Raw genomic sequence first — 17,164 nt, 5'->3', positions numbered from 1 at the left:
ACATAATCTCAATTCGGGTGCACATTTCATGTGACTCGACTACAACTTCAATTAATAATAAAAATAAACATGTTGAAAATTGCGGTTGCATTTTATGTAATGCGATTCGAAATGTGTACAAAAACAAACGAGTGCGCGATATCGTGACTTGTTCAAACAAATTCCATAAATACTAAAAGCGGTTAGTTGAATAATTAAAAGCGTTTAGAATTTAAAAATGCTCAATAGCTTTAAAATATGTAATAAATCAGATAATCATGCCAATTATTAATAGTTAAGTGACCGTGGTAAAACCACAGAACCTGGGAATGCCTAACACTTTCTCCTGGGTTAACAAAATTCCTTACCCGATCTTCTCATTTTGTGGACTTTAGAAAAGAGTCAAATTTTCTTGATTTGGGATTTAAAATAAACCGGTAACTTCACTTTAATTGGAAAAACTCCCTATCCCCTCGGGAAAAGGAGGTGTGACAGCTTTGGCGACTCTGCTGGGGATCGAATCCAGAATCTCTAGTTCGGGGTTCAAGAATTTGAGCTTAGAATAAGTGTGATACTTGGCTATGTTTATTATCTGATTTTTATGTGTTTGAGCCTAATGTGCTAAGTGCCGTTTTTTACCGCTTTCATATTGCTTGAACTGTATATAAACTGTTACAAAACCCTTTTCTCTCTAAGCCTTCTAAATCTTCTAGGAAGCGTGCGCTTCGCGTGACTTATTTTCTATTAGAGTCATATCCTAATTTTAGAACGAGGTTCGGACAAGTTGCAAAGCCGGTAAAGCTTCTGTATTCCCGGTACACTGCCTCCCTCGGTTCGAGCTGTCCGCTCGGGTAAGCCAGGTCTAGAACAGTACACCCAGATTTTAAACTTAGAATAACATAGTCTCATGCTGGATCCCTAGTAAGAACGCTTGTTTGCATCACGTGCATTTGACTTTGGGGACTCAACACATGGGTTGGGTTCGTCTAGGACAGGTGTACCCAAAAATTAAAAGACCATGATGATGCATTTACGTGCTACTTGTACATTTATTTGCTTCGGCTTGCATGTTGACCAGCTTCTAGAATAGGGAAGAAAATCAAGAAAAACCAAGATTGAGGTAGGAGAGAGAAAATCATCCGTTTTTGAAAATCTCGGTACCCGAAATATCCCGAAACTCTGTCGAAATTTTAGAAAAAGAAATGAAAAAGAAGAAAAGTTATTTTAAAATAAATCTTATTTTTCTGTTGCGTCAAAACTTACTGAACTATGCGGGTTTGATTCTCACCTAATGTGGGATACGTAGGAAACCTTCATCAGGTCCAACCCCACTTTTGCAAAAATAACCAAAAAATATGAAAATGCCGTCATTTTGTCGTGAATAAAGTTAGGTGATGCTATTTTTGTCCAAATAGCCATAAATGTCTAGACCGGACGCGGGAAGGCCGTATTTGCAAGAATAGCCACCTATGGTCCTTTTGCTAGTTTTTGGCCATTTAGCAAACACAAACCTAAAATCTTCCTTCCGAAGTGCTGAAGGGCTGTATTTGCAAAAGTAGCCGTGATTTGTTTTAAGTTGAATTTTGCAAAAAAATCTTTTCTGGTCAGCTTTCAAACGAAATTCACATGTTTTAACCAGTCACCCTAATTTTAAAATGTGCAGAATGAGCACCATTGAGAACTTACCTTTTTGAGTCGAAGATGAGATTCCACTAGGACTCCATATGTGGTGGAACGACCTGGGTGAGGTCAGCAAGCGTTCTGTGACAAAGGCTTTAGGTGGGCTCATCAGTCTTCTAAAAATTAAACTAAGGGTTGATATAATTGAAGCATTGATACCATTTGGGACCCGACATACTATGTTTTTCACTTCTCTGATTTTGAGTTGACCCCTATGCTAGAGGAGATGGCAGGTTATGTTGGTCTTGACGGGAATCTCAAGCACCGATATCCAGTAGCACCAAGAACTATAATCCTTTATAAGTTTTTGGATCTTTTGAGCATTAGTCGGCAGGTTAAAAATGAAAATTTGGCCGGAGGATTCTGCACATTTCACTTCTTATACAGTCGGTATGGGGACCCCCGCGGATTTGAGGCTTCGGACACTGGTTTGAGTCATCAGGGAAATAAAAACAAATGGGAAGCACGTAGTGGTTTAGCCTTCGTAGTTGCATTTTTAGGCACTCTGATATGCCCAAGGAGTGACATACATATAGAACTGAACTTGCAGGAATGGCCGACTTTATGGTCAAAAAGGCCAACAACACTCTTATATTGATGATTCTCGCAGAAATTAATCTAGCTTTAACTGCCTGTCGAGCTGGGACAAAGTTCTTTGAGGGTTGCAACTTGCTTTTGCAAATGTGGCTGGTGGAACATCTTTGCCATCGCCCGAGGTACATGAACTATGGTCTAACTGGACTCAATTGCATTGAAGAATATGGAAACCGGGTAAACGGTCATGAGTTGTCGAAAGGTACTGAGGCCTGGTTCGCATATTTGGGTTCTTTGACCGCAAACCGAATTGAGTGGACTTTTAGTTGGCTCTCGGTCAACGAGGTTATTTACATGTCGGCCAGAGTGTGCTTTCTTTTATTGATGCATCTTTGGAGTATTCAGCCGTATGCTCCGCATCAGGTCCTACGCCAATTGGGAAAGTACCAAACGGTCCCTCATGATGAAGATTTGAGTCCGCAGGTTATTGAGCTATGCCCAAAAGCCGCATTCCCAAAAGAAAAGGTTCGACATATTTGGCACCAATATAGGTTTCTGGAGCCACAGAATCAAGTACGAGATTTGTCCTCGGGTGAAGTAGAATCTAACTATGTAAGAGAGTTCGAGTTCAAGAGCCAGAACAGCTCGCCAAAAGGCCATATGTCCAACAATTCACCGATGGAGCGCAAGAACAGTAGGTTGGTTAGCTAAAGAAAGGAATACCGGACCTCCATAAGCAAGCTAGAAGATCAAATCAAAAACCTCATATTTGATAGAGTTTGCAGGCTGCCGAGGATGAAGGAGAAAAGAAAAGGTTGGCCCGAGAAAATGAAGCCCTCCGAGCTCAGATTCAGAAGATCAAAATGACCACTAAAGTGAAGAAGATGAAAAACTCATAAGCAATCTAAGGAGAAAAGTGCATGATTATAGGTTTGATCTAGCAAAGGCCGAGGATGAATTGGCAAAAGCTCGGGCAAAGTTGGCAAAGAGTGTAGAAGAATGGACAAGGTTTGATCAACAGCCAAAGTAAAAGTATGACATAGGAGTCACAATCTTAAAGAAAAAGCTAACTACTCTTGAAAATGAAATGGTCCAGCAAACAAAGGATTTCAAAGCGGAAATAGAGCATTGCCATATATTGATTTCCCGATTGGAAGAAGACATACAACAATTGCAAGACCAAAACCATACGGCCACGCAGTTGTTGGAGGCCCGATCTCAGCAAATTGGATGTCTACTCCAAGAAAAAGGTGTCATTAGAATGAGAATTAAAGAAATCACTGATTATGTTGTAATGAAGTGCCATGAATGCGAAGATATGACTAGGTCCATGTTCTTTGCTGCTGTGATAACCTTTGTCCGTCAAGTGATGGCTGATTTAGACTATCTTCAAGAAGAGATAGCATGCAGGCCAGCGTCGAGACCGACTGATGTCCCGCGGGCCCCCAGAGTAGCATTGGAGGCGCTTATATATTCTTGACCTTTTTGGTTTTGGGTCTGTGTTCTACTTTTTCGAGTATGTTCGTCTTTTTCAAGTCTGCTTGTTTTTCTGTTTTGAGTCTGTATGTTTTTATTTAATCGTCAGTATTTCCAAGGCTTTGTAATAGAAAAACCCAAAAAGATCTTATTTAATGAAATATTGAAAAAACCCAAAAATTTTCTTTTCTTTTATTCCGCATTTATTTTCTGAACTACGTAATGATCTGATTCATGCGTCATCATGATATGTAGGTAATCCCTATCGGATTTGATCATAGCCATAGACAATTTGAGTGAAAAATAAACCGACAAAGAAAAAAAAGAGAAAGAAAAGAAAAAAAATTGAGTGAAAAAAAAGAAAAGAGTGAAAAATAAAAGAGCGAAAAACAGGGAAAGGAAACAAAATCAGGATTCGAAATTTGAGAAAAGAGATAGTAAAGCCGGGATGAAACACACAGCCGTTGCAAAAACATTTAGAAACATTTAATTATTCAAGTGCATTGCATCTCCAATATGCGATTCCTTATCTGTTAAATGCCTTATACTAACAAGGTTGTTGTGTGTGCAAAATAAGATAGGTTCTGTTTGGTGGTTGGTTTTGTGGTAATCTGGCTTCCCATCCTTACTTCACAAGATCTAAAGGCAGTGTTCCTATGGCCTCCGAAAGTCATCTACCAATTATTGAGCCTGAGAATGGTCCGGTATCGGCTATTCCACAATCAGAGTCCGCAACTACTGAAGAAAATAGGAGGCTATGCATCCGCATTTTAGAAATGTTGGACACTTGGTTTAATGGCAAAGAACCACACAGTACAATCCCCGGATTTCCTGAACTGCTTCCCAGGACGAGTGGAACCTTCAACGTCCCCATTCCCGCAACCAACCCATTCATCCCATTTGGGTACCCCCACTATATCAACCAATTTCATCGGTATTCCTTCTGAGGTTTGCCCCCAGGCACCGTATTCGGGGGTACCTTCTACATTATTTACTGCACTACCAGTCTCTACGCGGCACAACAAACAATGCCTAGACCATGCTTCGAGCCTCCAGCTTTCACTTTTCAAGTCTTGCAATTTTAGTTAGACACAGATCATGCCACCCCAAACTCTTACCCTTAGCACCCGCAATATGAGTCTCCAATGGAACAGGAAAGAAAAACGAGAAACCCCGATCAAGAAGAAATGGCTCATAAGATGAAAAGCTTCGAACGAAGTCTTAAGAACATGCAAGGCCTGAGTGGCCAAAAGAGTGTCTTGTACTCCGATCTATGCATGTTTCCTCATGTTCACTTGCCCACTGGCTTTAAAATGCCAAAATTTGAAAAGTACGATGGGCATAAAAACCCGATCGCTTACTGAAATGATACTGTAACCAGTTGAGGGGTGCTGGTGGAAAAGAAGAATTACTGGTGGCTTATTTCGAGGAGAACTTGACGAGAATTGCGTCAGAATGGTACATGGACCAGGATATCTCCCATTGGCATATATGGGACGACTTGGCCTGAGATTTCATCAGGTAATTTCAATATAATGTTGATATAGCTCCAGATAGGAATTCCTTGACCAATTTCAAGAAGAAAACCGCAGAAAGTTTTCGTGAATACACTATCGAATGGTGTGAGCTAGCAGCCAGAGTGAAACCGCCTATGGATGAGACAGAAATGGTCAATGTTTTCTTGCAGGCCCAAGATACCGATTACTTTCAGAACATGATGTCTGCCATGGACAAAATTTTTGCAGAAGCCATAAAAATCGGAGAAATGGTAGAAAATGGCCTGAAAATTGGCCGAATCATAAGTCAATCTACTTTGAGAGCCACCTCTCAAGCCATCCAGAATGGCTCAGGAGGTTTAGAAAATCGAAAGAAGAGGGAAGAAAGAGCCATGATGGCTTCAGCTTCGAGAGGCCCCCATCGATCCTGTGATCATTCTTACCTTCCTTCCAGAACCCCACAACACTACTACCCCTATCAAGATGCAGCATATGCTATGGCACCGCCTACCTATGCGCTGATGAATGGCTAACCCTATACACGGCCACAACAACACTACAACCAAAACCGATCTCCCCCTCCTAAAATAACCATCCTCACCAAGCTCCATACAACCCTCGTCCACCATAAAACAACTACCAATATAATACATGCCACAATGAGCCTCCTAGAAGAAATGATTTTACCCTTATTACTGAGTCCTACTCCAGTCTATTTTCGAAATTAATCTAGATGGGTTTATTGTAACCCATGCCTTCAAACCGGAAGAATCCGGAATCTCCATATACCAGCCCAGTACCAGGTGTGCCTATCCTTCGGGGCCAGAGGGTCATGATACAGAGGAGTTTTGGACTCTAGAGGGCAGTTGAGAATTTGATAGAACAAAAACGAGTGGTGCTGAGGGACGAGGAAGTCCCTAATGTGACTAACAATCCATTACCGACTCACAATAACGGGTCGGTTATTGGAATGATTTGTGATGATAAAGAGTTTGATCCAGCCTTGAAAGCCATCATCGCCATTGCTGATTTAGAGGTAAGACCCAAAGCGGCGACGAAACAAGACAAAAATGAGAAGAAAATCACTCTAATCCCTCAAGTTGTAGAAAAAGCTATAGAAACAAAAACTGGGGCAACACCTGCTAAGGACACAATTCTCTATATTCCTTGGGCCCCAAGGAAAGAATAGCTCATGTTAAACACTCCCAAAAGATTCGAACAAAGGAAAGTCACGCTGAATGTGCCAAAGTTGTACGTGCCAAAAGGGACTTATGTGGTACGGGGGCCGGTAATTCCACCAAGGCTGGTTGAGCCTGTGGTTATCAGCTGCGCACTACAGAGCCCTATGAGAGACCCCACAACAGTCCCCTGGAATTTTAACAAAATAGTAGTTCTTACAAGGGGAAAGAGATCATAGGGGAGGTGAACGAAATGAACCAATCTGGGGGTATCACAATATGGAAGAGTTGAAGAAATCAAAACTTAACAAAGAGAAATGGTTTCCACCCAAGAAGCCTGTAAGCGCTGAAGAAGTAGAAGAGTTCTTCCGAAAATGAAAACTTCGGAATATGCCATAGTTGACCAACTCCGGCAGACTCCGTCCCAGGTCTCGCTTCTATCTCTGTTATTGAGCTCGAATGAACAAGAAGGTACTCTTGAAAACATTGAACAAGGCATATGTCCCGGTTGAAACTTCAGTCGAACAATTGGAGAGAATGGCTGAACGATTCTTCGAAGTCAATAGGATGTTTTTCAGCCGTGATGATTTGCCGCCGCCCACAACAAAGCCCTTCACTTGACTGTCAAATATGAAGGTTATTATGTGAAGATAGTCATGCTAGATGGTGGGTCCGGGGTCGACATTTTCCCTCTCTCTACGCTCTAGAGGATGGAAATTGGAACAAAAAGAATTCAACCAAACAATGTCTGTGCGCGAGCTTTTGATGGTATCAAGCGAGACACAATAAGGGAAATCTATTTGATTTTGACCATTGGCCCTGTGGATTTCGAAGTGACGTTCTAGGTTCTGGACATGGATACTTCATATAACTTTCTCCTAGGAAGACCATTGATTCACGCTGCAGGAGCTTTACCCTCCACTCTTCATCAAATGGTCAAATTTGAGTATGAAAACCAAAAAATTGTTGTACACGGGGAGGATGAACAGTCCATTTACAGGGATCCTTCAGTCCTGTGTCTCGAAGCTAGAGAAGGAAGTGAGCACATTGTCTATCAAGCCTTTGAAATTATGGTCGTCGACCAATGCAAAGAAGGGACCCCGTTCCCTCAACCTTTCCTATCTAATGAATCGGTCATGGTCGCTGGTGAAATGATTAAACATGGGTACAAGCCCGGAAAAGGGGCTTAGGGTATCTCTACAAGGCATCACAGAGTCCATCACATCGACTGCAAATGAGAAGTACTTCGACATAGGTTTCCAGGCTACAAATGCCGATATAAGATGGGCTGATTAGCTCAAAAAAATGGATGGGTCCTGCCCCAGCCCATTCTGCATCTCGCCAAGTTATTTGTTAAACCAAGTATGTAGAAGAAGAAGAAGAAGAAGAAGAAGAAGAGGCCTTCAAGGCCGAAGAGATTTGAGGATATTTGTGAAGCCATGAAGCAAATGTTGTGCGAGTCCCACATGGTCCAGCCGGGTGAAGGCACGAGCACTGCTGAGGTGCTGTACATGAGACCAAATCCTAAGCTTCAGAATTAGAAGGCTACCCCATTCCCTATCAGGCAGGAATCCCGGTAGTCCAGTCTTGCCATCTTTTCTACATTACGAGTTATTTCAGGGTGTAACTTGAATGTTTTTAGTTTATTGTGTTTTGATTTTGATGTAAACCCTCTTATCTTCAATTCAATGAAATGAAATCAATATTTCATCATCAATGGATGTCTCCTTTTTCTTTATTCTAATTTTGCTATTTTTTTTATCTTCTTCTTTTCAGTTCTAATAATGCAGACTTAAATAACATGACATGCTTGCGGACTTCATGCCCAGATCCTAAAATGTTGTCTCACTATGAAATAATGAATCAAGAACCAGAATATGACGAAGATGAGGCTTTTAGGGAAATAAATCGAGAATTGGAACAATTTGAGAATAAGCCTAAGCCAAACGTAAATAAAACCGTGCTAGTTAATTTGGGTAGTCCAGAAGAGGTTCGGAAAACCATGATAAGCATTCACGCCGATGAAAGAACTAGAGATGCATTGATCCAACTATTGTTTGAATTCAAAGACGTATTTGCATGGTCCTATAATGATATGCTAGGGCTGAGTGTCGATTTGGTGGTACATAAATTGCCAACTTATCCTGGTTATCCACCTGTCCAACAAAAGTAGAGAAAGTTTAAAACGGACATTAGTGATAAGATCGAAGAAGAAGTCACCAAACAATTGAAAGCTGGTCTGATTTGAGTGGTCTGATACACCACATGGTTGGCTAACGTGGTCCCAGTGCGAAGAAAGATGGGAAAACCCGAGTGTATGTTGATTATCGGGATTTGAAAAAAGCAAGCCCTAAGGACAACTTCCCATTGCCAAACATTCACATTCTCGTTGACAACTGTGCCAAACATAAGATATAGTCTTTCGTGGATTGTTATACTGGGTATCACCAGGTTCTGATGGATGAAGAAGACGCATAAAAGACGGCATTCATCACACCTTGGGGCACTTACTGTTACATGGTCATGCCATTTGGTTTGAAAAATGCCGGGGTGACCTACATGAGAGCTATGACTGCCATCTTCCATGACATGTTACGCCAGGAAATTGAGGTGTATGTGGATGCTATGATCATTAAATCCAGAACGCAGGAAGACCATGTGCGAGATCTGAGAAAGTTCATTGAGCGCCTGTACAGGTATGACTTGAAATTGAACCCAGCTAAATGTGCATTTGGAGTTCCATCTGGAAAGCGTATGGGGTTTATAGTCAGTCGGAGGGGTATTGAGTTAGATCCAACAAAGATAAAGTCTGTTCAGGATTTGCCACCTCCGAGAACCAAGAAAGAGGTCATGAGTTTGCTAGGAAGATTGAATTACATAAGTAGATTCATCACTCAGCTCATTACCACTTGCGAGCCCATATTCAAACTGTTAAAGAAAGATGATGCGATCAAATGGACAGAAGAGTGTCAAGAAGCTTTTGATAAAATCAAAGAATATCTGTCAAATCCGCCTGTGTTGGTTCCACCCGAGCCAGGGAGACCTTTGTTCTTGTACCTGACAATCTTGGAAAATTCTTTCGGTTGTGTCCTCGGGCAATATGATGTGACCAGGAAGAGAGAGCAATCCATATACTACTTGAGCAAGAAGTTCACCAGTTATGAAGCCAAATATACTTTGTTGGAAAGAAATTGCTGCGCTCTAACTTGGGTCGCCCAGAAGCTCAGACATTATCTTTTGGCCTACACCACATATCTCATAACCAGAATGGATCCTCTGAAGTACATATTCTAGAAACCAATGCCTACGGGAAGGTTAGCAAAATGACAAATCCTGCTCACTGAGTTCGACATTGTCTGTCACCGCACGGTGATAAAAGCTCAAGCCTTGGCGGATCATCTAACTGAGAACCCGGTTGATGATTAATACCAACCCCTAAGTACTTACTTTCCGGGCGAGGAAGTAAATTTAGTTGAAGTAATTCCAGAGGACTCCCATGGTTGAAAAATGTTCTTTGATGGAGCTGTAAATGAAAAAGGTGTCGGGATCTGGGCAATATTGATTTCACCCACTGGTGAGCATTATCCGGCCACAGCCTGGCTTTGTTTCTTCTGTATGAACAACACTGCCGAGTATGAAGCTTGCATTATGGGCATGAACATGGCAGTTGATCTGGATGTTGAGGAATTGTTAATCATGGGAGATTCTAATTTAATTATCCGGCAAGCTCAAGACGAGTGGGAAACTCGAGATATCAAACTCATCCCATACAGACAACATGTTGAATATCTCAGCAAATGGTTCAAGTCCATCGAATTCAGGTATATTCCTCGATTCCACAATGGGTTAGCTGATGCACTAGCTACTTTGGCCTCAATGCTACCGTATCCTGGCAATGTCCATATTGACCCGCTGGAAATCCAAATTCGAGAAAGGCATGGTTATTGTAATGCAATTGAAATAGAACCAGATGTTCATCCATGGTATCATGATATCAAAAGATTTTTGAAAACAAAGGAATATCCCGAGCAGGCCAGTGGAGATCAAAAGAGAAATATCAGAAGGCTTGCAAGCAGTTTCTTTTTGAGCGGAGAGGTCTTGTACAAAAGCTCTAGATTTGAATCTTTTGAGGTGCGTAGATGCCCTAGAAGCTGGAAAGATCATGAATAAAGTGCATTCGGGAGTATGTGGGCCCCATATGAATGGATATGTCCTTGCAAAGAAAATCCTGCAGGCAGGTTATTATTGGATGACCATGGAAAATAATTGCTTCAGTTTTGTTCGAAAGTGCCATCAATGTCAGATATGCGGTAACCTGATTCATGCACCGCCTTTAGAGTTGCATCATATATCAACACCTTGGTCGTTCATTGCCTGGGGTATGGATGTCATTGGGCCAATCGAGCCGAAAACTTCAAATGGGCACAGATTCATCCTGGTTACCATTGATTATTTCACAAAGTGGGTTGAAGCAGTTTCTTTTTCTTGCCCTTCCTGAGCCGAGGGTCTATTGGAAATAGCCTCTCTACCTGCATTAGGTAGGGGTAAGGTCTGCATACAAACTACCCTCCCCAGACCCCACCAGTTGGGATCATACTGGGTTTTTTGTTGTTGTTGTTGTTGTTGTTGTTGGTAAACCCTTCACTTTCAAAGCCGTCACAAAGAAAGCGGTGGTAGACTTCGTGCATTCTAACATTATTTGTCATTTTGGTATTCCCAAAACAATCATTACAGAAGATGCTGCAAATATGAACAACCACTTGATGAGGGAGGTATGCGAACAATTTAAGATTACGCATCGGAATTCTACCCCTTATCGGCCCAAAGCTAATGGCGATGTTGAAGCTGCAAACAAGAATATCAAGAAGATCCTCAGGAAAATGGTTCAAAGTTCTAGACAATGACATGAAAGGCTGCCTTTTGCATTATTGGAATATTGCACAACCGTGCACACATCAGTTGGGGCCACGCCTTACTTATTGGTTTATGACACTAAAGCCGTAATACCTACAGAAGTTAAAATTCCCTCTCTTCGAATCATTGTTGTAGCTGAGATCGAGGATGATGAATGGATCAAGGGCAACTCGTTCTAAGGCGTATTCTCCCGCATCATGAAGAAGAAGAAGGAAAATTTTCTCCAAATTAGAAATGTCCTTATAATATAAGAAGAGTGTTGCCAAGGGGAGTGTTGTATTTGGGAGACATTGACGGAAATGATCCCGAGACAACCGTTAATACAGATGCAGTCAAAAAGTATTACATTTGACCTTCACGCAACTCTAACATGCTCCGATTGGGATGGCGAAAGCTTTCATTCTCGCTACCCTAACACTACCAACCCTTGCAAACCCTTTGAGCCAGTTCCCTTTCTTTGATTACCCTTTTCGGAACCTGGAAGTTATCATGAAAAAAAAAGATGAAAAAAACAAAAAAAATCAAAAACAAAGTTTCTTGAACTACATTCGACTTGATTCAAAAAGGATACGTAGGCAGCCTCTCTCTAGGGTTTAGCCATACCAAAACAAGAATCCACATTTCCCTAAAGTTGAAACCCGGGCAGAAGTTACAATGATTCGGCAATGGTTTCGCTAGAAAGGTTCCAAAGTTGTAATTCAATCCAAATTCCTTCAACCCAAATCCTTTTCAAGTCTTTCCGATTGATCGGCAAAGATGTTCAACATGGAGGATACAATTACTTGGATCTGATACAAAAAAATGAGAGAAATAAAATAAGAGGGTCTTATTGGTGAAAACCCTCATGGGCACCGTAAGGCGATGTTAAGAAGAGAAATTAAAATGAGAGAGTCTTGTTAGTAAAAACTCACAAAGTGCACTATAAGGTGACGATGAGAAGAAAAATGAGAGAGGTCAGCTGGTAAAAACCCGCAAAGGGCACCACTGATCGAAGAGAGGATCCTCACAGCCATCGGCATCGACAAAGTCCTGGCAAGGTTTCTCGATTTTGAGGCATAAGTTGTGATAAATTTCTAAGAGTTGGACGGTTCACACAGATCAGACATCCAATCCAAAAGGCATGTCATGTTCATTAAAGTCCACATGCACTCTAAATAAGTCCGTCTTTCTTTTCCCTGAAAGGGATACCTCTTGTCTAAATTCATTTATCCATTTCATTGTTTGCTTTTCTTTAAATCCCTTTCGGTCTAACTCTGTTTCGTGACTAAGACAAAAAAAGGATGGCAAGACTAATTTACAGGATTATCGCTTGATACGAGCTAATATGCAAAAAAAGGCACCCAGCCTCAGCAGGGGCATCAAGTCGACTCCGACTGGCCATGGTGGTTGATGCTTCAAAATCAAAAACTATTAAAAGAGGAAATTCAAATTCAAATGCCCACAAATACAAAATAAAGTTGAAAAGGTTAAGTCCCACGTGACTGACCATCATGGCAAAGTATGGAAAAGCCAGAGGTTCTCCAAGGTTAGAAATGCAATCGGTATTCAGGAAACAACTAGTTACAATTGAAAGGGCCGAGATCAAGTGACTGAAATGATCAAGGCCACAAAACCAACCACTGTTTCAAACTGAAAATTGTTCTTTGTTTGAAAAACAGAAAACGGGTGCAATCCAAAGCAACTTGGCAAGAAGCAGGTGCAACCAAAAGAAACCGCGCGGAGACTAAAATAGCTCTGCTGCAACAACGACTCCAAAAAAAGGGGGAGGGAAATTCTTCTTCAAATTCTTTCCTGCATTTTACTCATTCTCTTAATAAAAAATTGAAAAGAAAGAAAATTCAAAATCATGGTAGTATAGGGTCTCCAATCCCTAGTTGCATTTTCCAACATAGCGTCTCTAATCCCTAGTTGATCTTTATTTTAGACATAGGTACTCCACTCCCTATGTTGATGATCTTTAGACATATGGTCTCTACTCCCTAGTCACTTTTCCAACATAGGGTCTCCACTCCCTAGTTGCTGCTTTTTAGACATAGGGTCTTCACTCCCTAGTCGCTTTTTCAACATAGGGTCTCCACTCCCTAGTCGCTTTTCCGACATAGGGTTTCCACTCCCTAGTTGATGCTTTTATTTTAGACATAGGGTCTCCACTCCCTAGTCACTTTTCCAGTATAGAGTCTCCACTCCCTAGTTGATGCTTTTATTTTAGACATAGGGTCTCCACTCCCTAGTCGATTTTATTTTAGACATAGGGTCTCCACTCTCTAGTCGCTTTTTCCAATATAGGGTCTCTACTCCCTAGTTTATTTCATTTTAGACATAAGGTTTCCATTCTCTAGTATCTGTTTTCTTAGGGTACACCAATCCCGAGCTTGTATTGCTTCAAAAATGAAGTATTATAGAGTTTTATTATCAATAATTCACGAAATTTTCCTAGTGAAAACTAGGGCAGAAAATTTTTGTTCGTTTGTTTTGTTTTGGTGTTGGAGAAGGTTATACCTCGAGGCACAGGATTTGAGAGGACCAAAAGAAGAAGTTTCATTCCAGAATTAAAAAAAAAAGAGAAGAAAAAGAAAAAGAAGTGAATCCAAAGTGCAAAAGCGGAGAAAAGATATGGACTGCTCAAGACATGACTGAAGTCACAAGCTTTGAATGTCCCGTCTTGATCCGAAAAAAGTCGAAAAAGAATGAACTAGTACCTAAAACTATCAAGCATCAAGATTCAGATCAGAGTCTGCGTGAAGAACCAGCCAAGACTCAAGATCAAGCTTCAGAAGACTTATAGATAGGAATCTTGTAACTCATAGCTGATAGGCTTGTTTAGTTTATTTTTATTTTGATTTGGTGTAATAAGGAGCTCAGCAAGCAGTAACAACAACAACAATAGTGAAATCACAACTTCTCGGTAGTTCCAGCTACTAAAATTTTCAGAACTACACTGACCTTATTCCTTTATAGACAAGGATATGTAGGCAACCTCCGAAGCAAGGTTTGGTCAAACTTTTTCAAAATGCTTCCCATGGAGTGTCCAGTGGGCAAACGTTGCTCGTAATTGCTCACTTTATATTTTCCCGAAAACTCTTCATGTTCTCGAGCAAAGAGGGACAGCTGTGAGCACGTAATTTTGTCCTACAGAAAACGTTCCTACAAAATCCACAAAAAATAGTTTTTTCCTAATTGTTTTTGAATTTATAGAATTTTAGGATTTGATTTTAAATTATTTGTTTGTATTTAGCTGCATTTCCATGCATATTTAATATTTTAAATTTATTGAAAAACCATAAAAATTATTACATTTTAATTTCGTGCTATCTTAGGTTTAATTTGCATTTTAGGAATTAATTACTCTTTAATTTTTTTTAATAATCTATTAGTCAGTGCCTAGGGCTAGTTTTTATATATATAGAAAAATGAAAAATAAATTGTCATGAAGTCCTAAAAAATGAAAGAAATAAAACTTGCGAACTACATAGAACCTATTATCAAAGTTGAGTGAAATTCTCAACAATGATAGCACATGTGATCTAGTGTATCTTTTATAACTAAAAACTAGCCCTTGAGGCCCGTTACATTTGATGTCCAGCTGAAAATTCCTTTTCTTGTTATAATATCCTCTTTCATAAATAGCCACTGCCCATTTCCAATTCTTGCATGCATAACCACCTCGATTGCACTCATAGCCAATGATGATAGAAAATACCTTTTCTTTGCCTTGTATCCTTATATGTTGTGTGATTGCATCCCCATTCGAAAATATGCCAGTCCAATCTGCATAACAATGTAGGCCATGCAAATTCTTGAAAAAATGCATTGTACAAAGAAGTACGAGTACACTATTTTTGATTTTATTTTCACATGCCTTCCGTTGATTATATCTTGATGGCTTTGCATGGAGTTTGTCCTGTGTCATCCTATTATCGTGCCTTATGGATATTGTATCCCAATTTGGATCCAATTTGCCTGATATGAGCTACCAATTGGGCCATAATGAGCTGCCAACTGTGCTACTGCTTTCGCATTGCCAGGTTCCTAGCGAGAATGGGTATCTTGCGTCGCCTGGTTGTTCATGTTGCTCTTGGTCTCCTTGGGCGAGGTGTATAACGAAGGAGAGCAGGCCCCGGACTGTGTGTTGCCTAGTCCATTGCGAAAAGGAGCTTGCGTATTGCTTGGCGTCGCCTGGGCATTTTCTTGCTTGTGGTTGCGCTGCGTGTGATCAATAACAAGGAAGAGCAGGTGACAGAGCGTGCACCGCTAGGTCCAACACGAGATGGGGCTGGAAAAATACCTGGCGTCGCCTGGATGTTGTTATTTGGTAGAATTAATGCATAAAAAATCAAATAAAATATTTTTAATTTTACATGTATTTGTTAGTATATAAATAGATTAATTTTTCTAATTAGAATTGAGTTAGGGTTTAATTAAGATTTTTTAATTAACTTTGTAGAATTTTAAAATTAAAAGAAAAGAAGAAAGAAACAAAGAAAGGGAAATAAAAAAAATATTTGGCCTTGTTCCTAAAGCTGAGCCAATTCCTAATAGCCCAATTGCTTCAACACCCAACCCAACCTCCTACCCGGTCCAACCAGCCCCACTAACTACCAGAATGACCCGGTTTTAGTAACACCCAATCCCAGACGTTGATCATTCTTGATCCAATGGTTTGCAATTGAATCCCCCTCCCCCTTAAAACTGTCCGAATCTCACCCCCGAAACATAAAAAATTATTTCATTTCCCATCTCCCTCACCCCAAACCCAACCCAACCCGCCCTAACATTCCCACAAATCCCCACCGGTGGCGCCATTCTAAACCACCACCAAATGACCCCGTCTTTTCACTAGACAATCACTGTTCTCCCCTCTCTTCAAATTCCATAACCATTTCCCTCAAATCCTTCTAGGTTTTTAAATTTTTAGATCCGAAGTCTCAGAGAAAACCTAGGTTTTACTCATCTTCTATTTTTCTTCAACAAATTCATTCGTTTTGGTTCAAACTTACGTGAGTTGATTGATCTTGACACGAGCAATCGATTCATGTTAGTTTGGTTCATTTTGAAACTCATTGGATTTCGGCCAACTCACCATAGTTTGTTTCATTTCGAAATTCATCGGATTTTGGCCAACTCACCACTGACCGGCCAAAGCTTCATCGGCATTATTTTTCGTCGATTCGCCTCAATCACCGTCTCCTTTAGAATCCAAATCAGTGTATATCTCTTTTCCTTTTTTTTGTTTCTTTTTTCTATTTCAGATTATTTGCTTAGGTGTTAATTTATTTTGATTAAGTTTGTTATTAGTTTGTTTAAGGTCAGTGAAAATAAGATTAATCAGTTAATTACATGTTCATTGGTTTATCACATGTGTTTAGGCTAATTAATTCATTAATTTAGTTAGGTTTAATTGATAAATTATTTCTATTTTGTTTTGAACTTTTTTCCTAATCGTTTGATTATTAGAGGTTTGAATGCCAATTAAGAATCGGGGGGGGGGGGGGTGAAAGTGGTAATTACACAAACCCTAAAGGGGATAATTGAAACAAAAAATTAGAGAATCTTGTTGAGTTTTTTGGGGAAGTCTCTAGAAGGGATTAAAGTGCAATAAAAACCAGAGATTTGATCAGATTTTAGGTTGAAAAGTGTAAATTCAGAAGTTAAAAGGGCTAAAAATAAGGGGAATATCTGGATAAGATAGCTGTCCCAACAACTGTCCATTTTTTGTTCAAAAAGATGCTTCTTTTCTAAATTTTAGGGACTGCATTCATTAGATGATTCCCTCACCTTTTGCCTATGTAAGAGGCCTAACACTCCCTCACACAACACACGTTAATATTCAAAACCATTCCTCTCAAATACACACACAAAATTTATCTTAGAGTTTCTTTTTATTTTCTTTTACAAGCTTAGTTTCTC

At 40.2% G+C, this 17,164-nt stretch overlaps 1 protein-coding gene across 1 annotated transcript; it reads left to right on the top strand.

Annotated features, from left to right (window-relative positions):
- Positions 1–9,850: 9,850 nt before the first annotated feature.
- LOC107777440 (uncharacterized) lies at positions 9,851–10,513 on the top strand. The gene has a single exon (XM_016597453.2). The coding sequence runs from the start codon at positions 9,851–9,853 to the stop codon at positions 10,511–10,513; it is 663 nt and encodes a 220-aa protein (XP_016452939.2).
- Positions 10,514–17,164: the final 6,651 nt, after the last annotated feature.

Source organism: Nicotiana tabacum, chromosome 7, assembly GCF_000715075.1.
Source record: "Nicotiana tabacum cultivar K326 chromosome 7, ASM71507v2, whole genome shotgun sequence".
Classification (NCBI taxonomy): Eukaryota; Viridiplantae; Streptophyta; class Magnoliopsida; order Solanales; family Solanaceae; genus Nicotiana; species Nicotiana tabacum.
This window is presented reverse-complemented; position numbering and strand designations above follow the sequence as displayed.

What these genes read in the sequence shown, in the direction of transcription:
- LOC107777440 (XM_016597453.2), top strand. Translation starts at nt 9,851, where the DNA reads ATGTTCTTTGATGGAGCTGTAAATGAAAAAGGTGTCGGGATCTGGGCA.